Source organism: Ranitomeya imitator, chromosome 1 (assembly GCF_032444005.1).
Source record: "Ranitomeya imitator isolate aRanImi1 chromosome 1, aRanImi1.pri, whole genome shotgun sequence".
Taxonomy (NCBI): Eukaryota; Metazoa; Chordata; class Amphibia; order Anura; family Dendrobatidae; genus Ranitomeya; species Ranitomeya imitator.
The window spans coordinates 904,466,244-904,476,085 of record NC_091282.1 but is presented as its reverse complement, the minus strand read 5'-3'; the positions used below and the strand labels follow the sequence as shown (position 1 = coordinate 904,476,085).

Here is a 9,842-nt window from a genome sequence, read left to right as displayed (position 1 = left end):
ACTAGATGGTGGCCCGATTCTAACGCATCGGGTATTCTAGAATATGTATGTATATAGCAGCCACATACTACAGTCATGGCCAAAAGTATTGACACCCCTGCAATTCTGTCAGATAGTACTTAGTTTCTTCCTGAAAATGATTGCAAACACAAATTATTTGGTATTATCTTCATTTAATTTGTCTTAAATGAAAAAAACACAAAAAGAATTGTCCTAAAGCCAAATTGGATATAATTCCACACCAAACATAAAAAAGGGGGTGGACAAAAGTATTGGCACTGTTCAAAAAATCATGTGATGCTTCTCTAATTTGTGTAATTATCAGCACCTGTAACTTACCTGTGGCACCTAACAGGTGTTGGCAATAACTAAATCACACTTGCAGCCAGTTGACATGGATTAAAGTTGACTCATCCTCTGTCCTGTGTCTTTGTGTGTACCACATTGAGCATGGAGAAAAGAAAGAAGAACAAAGCACTGTCTGAGGACTTGAGAACCCAAATTGTAAGGAAGCATGAGCAATCTCAAGGCTACAAGTCCATCTCCAAAGACCTGAATGTTCCTGTGTCTACCGTGCGCAGTGTCATCAAGAAGTTTAAAGCCCATGTCACTGTGGCAAACCTCCCTAGATGTGGACGGAAAAGAAAAATTGACAAGAGATTTCAACGCAAGATTGTGCGGATGTTGGATAAAGAACCTCGACTAACATCCAAACAAGATCAAGCTGCCCTGCAGTCCGAGGCTACAACAGTGTCAACCCGTACTATCCGTCGGCGTCTGAATGAAAAGGGACTGTATGGTAGGAGACCCAGGAAGACCCCACTTCTTACCCCGAGACATAAAAAAGCCAGGCTGGAGTTTGCCAAAACTTACCTGAAAAAGCCTAAAACGTTTTGGAAGAATGTTCTCTGGTCAGATGAGACAAAAGTAGAGCTTTTTGGGCAAAGGCATCAACATAGAGTTTACAGGAGAAAAAAAGAGGCATTCAAAGAAAAGAACACAGTCCCTACAGTCAAACATGGCAGAGGTTCCCTGATGTTTTGGGGTTGCTTTGCTGCCTCTGGCACTGGACTGCTTGACCGTGTGCATGGCATTATGAAGTCTGAAGACTACCAACAAATTTTGCAGCATAATGCAGGGCCCTGTGTGAGAAAGCTGGGTCTCCCTCAGAGGTCATGGGTCTTCCAGCAGGACAATGACCCAAAACACACTTCAAAAAGCACTAGAAAATGAGAGAAAGCACTGGAGACTTCTAAGGTGGCCAGCAATGAGTCCAGACCTGAATCCCATAGATCACCTGTGGAGAGATGTAAAATTGGCAGTTTGGAGAAGGCACCCTTCAAATATCAGGGACCTCGAGCAGTTTGCCAAAAAAGAATGGTCTAAAATTCCAGCAGAGCATTGTAAGAAACTCATTGATGGTTACCGGAAGCGGTTGGTCGCAGTTATTTTGGCTAAAGGTTGTGCAACCAAGTATTAGGCTGAGGGTGCCAATACTTTTGTCTGGCACATTTTTGGAGTTTTGTGTGAAATGATCAATGTTTTTTGCTTCATTCTCTTTTGTGTTTTTTCATTTAAGACAAATTAAATGAAGATAATGCCAAATAATTTGTGTTTGCAATCATTTTCAGGAAGAAAATGAGTATTATTTGACAGAATTGCAGGGGTGTCAATACTTTTGGCCATGACTGTATATAGCACAGTATAGCACAGGCCATGTAGTATATAGCATACAAATAGTATGCCCACTATATATAGATAGATAGATAGATAGATAGAGATATATATATCCATAATTTCCCACGGGATCAATAAAGTGTATCGTAAATACCCGATGAGTTGTATATAATGCAGCCCACGCAGTATCTAACACTGCCCACTTAGTATATAGCAGCCATGTAGTATATAGCAGCCATGTAGTATATAGTACTGCCCACGTAGTATATAGCAGCCATGTAGTATATAGTACTGCCCACGTAGTATATAGCAGCCATGTAGTACAGTTAGGGCCAGAAATATTTGGACAGTGACACAAGTTTTGTTATTTTAGCTGTTTACAAAAACATGTTCAGAAATACAATTATATATATAATATGGGCTGAAAGTGCACACTCCCAGCTGCAATATGATAGTTTCCACATCCAAATCGGAGAAAGGGTTTAGGAATCATAGCTCTGTAATGCATAGCGTCCTCTTTTTCAAGGGACCAAAAGTAATTGGACAATGGACTCTTAAGGGCTGCAATTAACTCTGAAGGCGTCTCCCTCGTTAACCTGTAATCAATGAAGTAGTTAAAAGGTCAGGGGTGGATTCCAGGTGTGTGGTTTTGCATTTGGAAGCTGTTGCTGTGAGCAGACAACATGCGGTCAAAGGAACTCTCAATTGAGGTGAAGCAGAACATCCTGAGGCTGAAAAAAAAGAAAAAATCCATCAGAGAGATAGCAGACATGCTTGGAGTAGCAAAATCAACAGTTGGGTACATTCTGAGAAAAAAGGAATTGACTGGTGAGCTTGGGAACTCAAAAAGGCCTGGGCGTCCACGGATGACAACAGTGGTGGATGATCGCCGCATACTTAATTTGGTGAAGAAGAACCCGTTCACAACATCAACTGAAGTCCAGAACACTCTCAGTGAAGTAGGTGTATCTGTCTCTAAGTCAACAGTAAAGAGAAGACTCCATGACAGTAAATACAAAGGGTTCACATCTAGATGCAAACCATTCATCAATACCAAAAATAGACAGGCCAGAGTTAAATTTGCAGAAAAACACCTCAAGAAGCCAGCTCAGTTCTGGAAAAGTATTCTATGGACAGATGAGACAAAGATCAACCTGTACCAGAATGATGGGAAGAAAAAAGTTTGGAGAAGAAAGGGAACGGCACATGATCCAAGGCACACCACATCCTCTGTAAAACATGGTGGAGGCAACGTGATGGCATGGGCATGCATGGCTTTCAATGGCACTGGGTCACTTGTGTTTATTGATGACATAAGAGCAGACAAGAGTAGCCGGATGAATTCTGAAGTGTACCGGGATATACTTTCAGCCCAGATTCAGCCAAATGCTGCAAAGTTGATTGGACGGCGCTTCATAGTACAGATGGACAATGACCCCAAGCATACATCCAAAGCTACCTAGGAGTTCATGAGTGCCAAAAAGTGGAACATTCTGCAATGGCCAAGTCAATCTCCAGATCTAAACCCAATTGAGCATGCATTTCACTTGCTCAAATCCAGACTTAAGACGGAAAGACCCACAAACAAGCAAGACCTGAAGGCTGCGGCTGTAAAGGCCTGGCAAAGCATTAAGAAGGAGGAAACCCAGCGTTTGGTGATGTCCATGGGTTCCAGACTTAAGGCAGTGATTTGCCTCCAAAGGATTTGCAACAAAATATTGAAAATAAAAATATTTTGTTTGGGTTATGTTTATTTGTTCAATTACTTTTGACCTCCTAAAATGTGGAGTGTTTGTAAAGAAATGTGTACAATTCCTACATTTTCTATCAGATATTTTTGTTCAACCCTTCAAATTAAACTTTACAATCTGCACTTGAATTCTGTTGTAGAGGTTTCATTTCAAATCCAATATGGTGGCATGCAGAGCCCAACTCGCGAAAATTGTGTCACTGTCCAAATATTTCTGGCCCTAACTGTATATAGTACTGCCCACGTAGTATGTAGCAGCCATGTAGCCCCTGCAGTATTTAGCAGTGTGGGCACATATCCAGGTTAGAAAAAAAAAAAATTCAAATAAAAAATTGTTACATATTCACCCCCTGGGATCCAATGGCGCTGTGGCGATGGGCGCGCGGTTGCTGCCATCTTCCGGTCCCAGGATGCATTGTGAAATTACCCAGAAGACTTAGCGGTCTTGTGAGACCGCTAAGTCTTCTGGGTAATTTCGCAATGCATCGCTGGGAACGGAAGATGGCGGCGGCTCGGCGGACTACGGAGGGTGAGTATAGCAGGTTGTTTTTTATTATTTTTAACATTACATTTTTTTTACTATTGATGCCGCATAGGCAGCATTAATAGTAAAAAGTTGGGGACACACAGGGTTAATAGCAACGGTTACGGATTGCATAATATATATATTATATATATGTCTCAAACCAGCACAATAGCTCTTTTTCAGTCACTGCAATTCTCTGTAAAAATACAATACAAAAGCAATTGACAACTACAGCTCACTGCACAAAATAAGCACTTCAGAATTCTTTTTAACCCCTTAGCGACCGCCGATACGCCTTTTAACGGCGGCCGCTAAGGGTACTTAAACCACAGCGCCGTTAATTAACGGCGCTGTGGAAAAAGTCCATAGCGCCCCACAGAGGCCGATTTTCTCCGGGGTCTCGGCTGCCGAGGGTAGCCGAGACCCCAGAGAATATGATTCGGGGGGTTTTTAACCCACCCCGCATTTGCGATCGCCGGTAATTAACAGTTTACCGGCGATCGCAAAAAACAAACAAAAAAAAGCGATCTCTTTTTAATTTCTCTGTCCTCCGATGTGATCGCACATCGGAGGACAGAGAAAAGGGGTCCCAGGTGGCCCCCCAATACTCACCTAGCTCCCCCGATGCTCCTCGTGTCTCCCGGTGGGCGCCGCCATCTTCAAAATGGCGGGCGCATGCGCAGTGCGCCCGCCGGCCGGCACCGGGAGAATCTTTGGGGTCTCGGCTGCCGGGGGTAGCCGAGACCCCAAAGAGCATGATCGGGGTCGGTATTACCGACCCCTGTTTTGCGATCGCCGGTAATTAACTGTTTACCGGCGACCGCAAAAAAAAAAAAAAAAAGTAAAGTGTAATTCTCTGTCCTGTGATGTGATCGCACATCAGAGGACAGAGAAATAGGGGGATTCGGGGACCCTAGCATACTCACCTAGGTCCCTGGATCCTCTTGCTGCTCCTCCTGGCCGCCGGCAGAAGAACATGGCGGACGCATGCCCAGTGCGCCCGCCATCTGTCTCCATCTGCCGGCCGGCAGGAGAACAGCAGTTGGGGCTAAAATTAGGGGTAGGGTTAGGGCTAGGGTTGGGGCTAAATTTAGGGTTGGGGCTAAATTTAGGGTTAGGGTTGGGGCTAAATTTAGGGTTAGGCTTCTTTCACACTTACGTCGGTACGGGGCCGTCGCAATGCGTCGGCCCCACATACCGACGCACGTTGTGAAAATTGTGCACAACGTGGGCAGCAGCTGTAGTTTTTCAACGCATCCGCTGCCCAATCTATGTCCTGGGGAGGAGGGGGCGGAGTTACGGCCACGCATGCGCGGTCAGAAATGGCAGATGCGACGTACAAAAAAACGTTTCATTGAACGTTTTTTTGTGCCGACGCTCCGCCAAAACACAACTGATCCAGTGCACGACGGACGCGACGTGTGGCCATCCGTTACGATCCGTCGGCAATACAAGTCTATGGGCAAAAAACGCATCCTGCGGGCACATTAGCAGGATCCGTTTCTTGTCCAAAACGACGGATTGCGACGGATGCCAAACGACGCAAGTGTGAAAGTAGCCTTAGGGTTAGGGTTGGGGCTAAAGTTAGGGCTAGGGTTGGGGCTAAAGTTAGGGTTAGAGCTGGGATTAGGGTTAGGGTTTGGATTAGGGTTGGTATTAGGGTTAGGGTTGGCATTAGGGTTACGCTTGGGATTAGGGTTAGGTTTGGGATTAGGGTTAAGGTTAGGGTTGTGATTAGGGGTGTATTGGGATTAGGGTTAGGTTTGAGGTTAGGGTTGAGATTAGGATTAGGGGTGTGTTGGATTTAGGGTTTTGATTAGGGTTATGGTTAGGGTTGACATTAGGGTTGTTTTGGGGTAAGGGTTGTGATTATGGTTAGGGTTAGTGATTAGGATTATGGATCAGGTTGGGATTAGGGTTAGGGGTGTGTTGGGGTTAGGGTTGGAGCTAGAATTGGGGGGTTTCCACTGTTTAGGTACATCAGGGGGTCTCCAAACACGACAGCCAATTTTGCGCTCAAAAAGTCAAATGGTGCTCCCTCCCTTCTGAGCTCTGCCGTGCGCCCAAACAGTGGTGTACCCCCACATATGGCGCATCAGCGTACTCGGGATAAATTGGACAACAACTATTGCAGTCCAATTTCTCCTGTTACCCTTGTGAAAATAAAAACTTGGGGGCTACAATATCTTTTTTGTGGAAAAAAAAAATATTTTTTATTTTCACGACTCTGCATTCTAAACTTCTGTGAAGCACTTGGGCATTCAAGGTTCTCACCACACATCTAGATAAGTTCCTTGGGGGGTCTAGTTTCCAAAATGGGGTCACTTGTGGGGGGTTACTACAGTTTAGGTACATCAGGGGCTCTGCAATCGCAACATAATGCCCACAGACCATTCTATCAAAGTCTGCATTCCAAAAAGGCGCTCCTTCCCTTCCGAGCTCTGCCGTGCGCCCAAACAGTGGTGTACCCCCACATATGGCGCATCAGCGTACTCGGGATAAATTGGACAACAACTATTGCAGTCCAATTTCTCCTGTTACCCTTGTGAAAATAAGAATTTGTGGGCGAAAAGATCATTTTTGTGTAAACAAAAGCGATTTTTTATTTTCACGGCTCTACGTTATAAACTTCTGTGAAGCACTTGGGGCTTCAAAGTGCTCACCACACATCTAGATAAGTTCCTTAAGGGGTCTAGTTTCCAAAATGGTGTCACTTGTGGGGAGTTTCCACTGTTTAGGCACATCAGGGGCTCTCTAAACGTGACATGGCGTCCGATCTCAATTCCAGCCAATTCTGCATTGAAAAAGTCAAACGGCGCTCCTTCACTTCTAAGTTCTGCGGTGCGCCCTAACAGTGGTTTACCCCCACATATGGGGTATTGGCGTATTCAGGAGAAATTGCATAACAAAATTTATGGTTACATTTCTGTTTTTACACTTGTGAAAATAAAAAAAATGGTTCTGAATTAAGATGTTTGCAAAAAAAGTTAAATGTTCATTTTTTCCTTCCACATTGTTTCAGTTCCTGTGAAGCACGTAAAGGGTTAATAAACTTCTTGAATGTGGTTTTGAGAACCTTGAGGGGTGTAGTTTTTAGAATGGTGTCACACTTCATTATTTTCTATCATATAGACCCCTCAAAATGACTTCAAATGTGATGTGGTCCCTAAAAAAAAAATGGTGTTGTAAAAATGAGAAATTGCTGGTCAACTTTTAACCCTTATAACTCCCTAACAAAAAAAATTTTGTTTCCAAAATTGTGCTGATGTAAAGTAGACATGTGGGAAATGTTATTTATTAACTATTTTTCGTGACATATCTCTCTGATTTAAGGGCATAAAAATACAAAGTTTGAAAATTGCAAAATTTTAAAAATTTTCGCCATATTTCCGTTTTTTTCATAAATAATCGCAAGTAATATCGAAGAAATGTTACCACTAACATGAAGTACAATATGTCACGAAAAAACAATCTCAGAATCAGCGGGATCCGTTGAAGCGTTCCAGAGTTATAACCTCATAAAATGACAGTGGTCAGAATTGCAAAAATTGGCCTGGTCATTAAGTACCAAATTGGCTCTGTCACTAAGGGGTTAAACCACTAAAATAAAACTTTGCTTTCGGCACTGCAGGATGACACCAGTTCATTATTGCACCACACTAAATGCTGTTAAAAATGAAACCGAAAGGAACTGTGGAACTGTGTTGTGTGTATTTGTTATTTATGTATGTTTCTTTTCTGGGGGGGGGGGGGACGGGTCATTTCACTTGGAATTTTTCTTTGCCTTTTTTCAGTGTATAATATAGTAAGATGAACGGGGTCATCCAAAACTTAATTTCCTCCCCACCCCCACAAAAAAAAAAGACTGCGACAAAAAAAAAAAAAGCTGTAAGGAATAAAATAATGGACCCCAAATTTTGGAAGTTCTCATCCTTAGGGGGGCTTTGCTTATTTCTTTGTAGCATCATACTGTAGGGAGAGGCAGAGTGGGAAGCTGTAGATTACAGTTTACGGCTCGCAGCCACCGAATGGCTGGTTTTCTTCAACCTTCTGCTAGAATATGAAGTCTATAATTGTAATCTTCAACTACTGATCTTTACATAGCACTTTGTTGAAATGTACTTTTGACCTATTTTTTGACTTTGTGTCCCCAGCTCGGGAAGCTTTACCTACGTGGGACAAACAGATCCAGTCATTATGTTTCCAAGTCAATAACCTTCTAGAAAAGATCAGTCAGACGGCACCGGAGTGGACCGCACAGGCCATGGAGGCTCAGATGGCGCAGTGAAGACTATACCCCATGTTTCTCCTCACCCCTTAGGATTATACAGTAAACCTTGTCAGGCTATGCGAGAACAATGCACTTGGAGGACTTTTGTAAGAATTTTCATTTTTCTTCAACTATTGAATGTCACTGAAGTTTAACCACAATTCTAGGACGCATGTGTGATAAAAGGCAGCCGTGCTTGTGGCATGCACATGAAATAAAGGTCATTTGTTTCTCTACCCTTCCTTCTGCTTTTATTTTATTCAAGATATTGCTTCTGAAACACATCTTAAAGGGATTCTGTCAGCAAGTTTTTGCTATATAATCTGAGAGCAGGATGAGGTAGGAGCAGAGAGCCTGATTCCAGGGACAACACTTATTCTGTTGCGTTGTATTTAAACTACAATCAGTGTTTTATCAGCAGGAGATTCACTACAGGACTAGGTTTCAGGTGCATCTCAGTCCAGCAAATCTGTGTAACCCGCCTCCACCACTGATCAGCAGCTTGCACAATGTACACAGAAGGCAATCGGGGGTAAGAAACCTAGAACACAGTAATTCTATCAAAACTACACCAAGCAGTCCAGTAGTTGATCCATCACTGTAATCAGACTCCCTGCCCCTACATCATCCTGTTCTCAGATTACATAGCAAAAAAACTGCTGAAAGATTCACTTTAACCCATTCTCGACATATGTACATTTTGTTATATTGTGTACCTGACTTTGTGGGCTCCACCTGCGGCTGTTAACCTGTTAAATGCTGCTGTCAATTTCTGACACGCATTTAACATTCGCTGACAGGGCTGAAGACCTCTCCTCTCGCTCATTTGCCCCATTAAAAATAACACAAAAGCATAACTGATATCAGTAAACAGCATGAAAAAACAAAACACCAGAATTACAGGAGGGTTTGGCAGTCGCAGCATTGCAACGAGAGGCAATCAAAATGTCTCATCTGAATCCCAATAATTTAAATCGTTATGGGTCACAGGAAAATGGTGACACAAGCAAATCTTTTTCACAATTCTAAAATTGTGGAATTGCAGGTTTTTTTTTTTCGCAATTTCAATGTACTTGGATTTTTTTCCCCCACTTTTCATTGCATCACATCATAAAATGAATGATGAATGTCATTCAAAAATACAGCATTTCATCTAAAACACAAACCCTCATAAGGCCATGTGGACAGAAAAATAAATAAGTTATGGCTCTTATAAGGGGGGGGATGGAAAATTGCCCAGTCATGAAGGATTAATGGGTATGGGGCCATGATGTGGAGCATGTTAGTCCTTTGATGCTCCACTCTGCAACCTGAGGCATACTTGGAGAAGGTTTCAGAAGTGATGGTGGTCCCCTATTCTTGGCAGTCTCAAACACCAGTAGACTTCAGCAAAGGGAGAATAACCCCTTGATTTTTGTTTGCAATATCTTGGTGCGCAGAACTGGGGACAGGAGACCCCAGCTTTTTAGCTGAACAGGTATCATGTACACTTATAGGCTTGTGTGTTAAAGTCCAAGCTATTTATCTGGGTCCAGCTGTTCCAAATGTATGTATCATGCAAATCCAGATGGAAGAATGCATTGACTGCAGGATCAGGTAAAGCAGCGGTTGTATACTGT

At 43.0% G+C, this 9,842-nt stretch overlaps 1 protein-coding gene across 1 annotated transcript in view; it reads left to right on the top strand.

Moving 5' to 3' along the window:
- The window catches only part of COPS4 (COP9 signalosome subunit 4), a 22,069-nt gene extending 13,610 nt beyond the window's left edge, over positions 1-8,459 (top strand). Inside the window, exon 10 of the mRNA XM_069743393.1 lies at positions 8,108-8,459. Within this exon, the coding sequence (XP_069599494.1) occupies positions 8,108-8,241 (134 nt within the window). The 3' untranslated portion in view covers positions 8,242-8,459. The remainder of the gene's footprint in view (positions 1-8,107) is intronic.
- Positions 8,460-9,842: the final 1,383 nt, after the last annotated feature.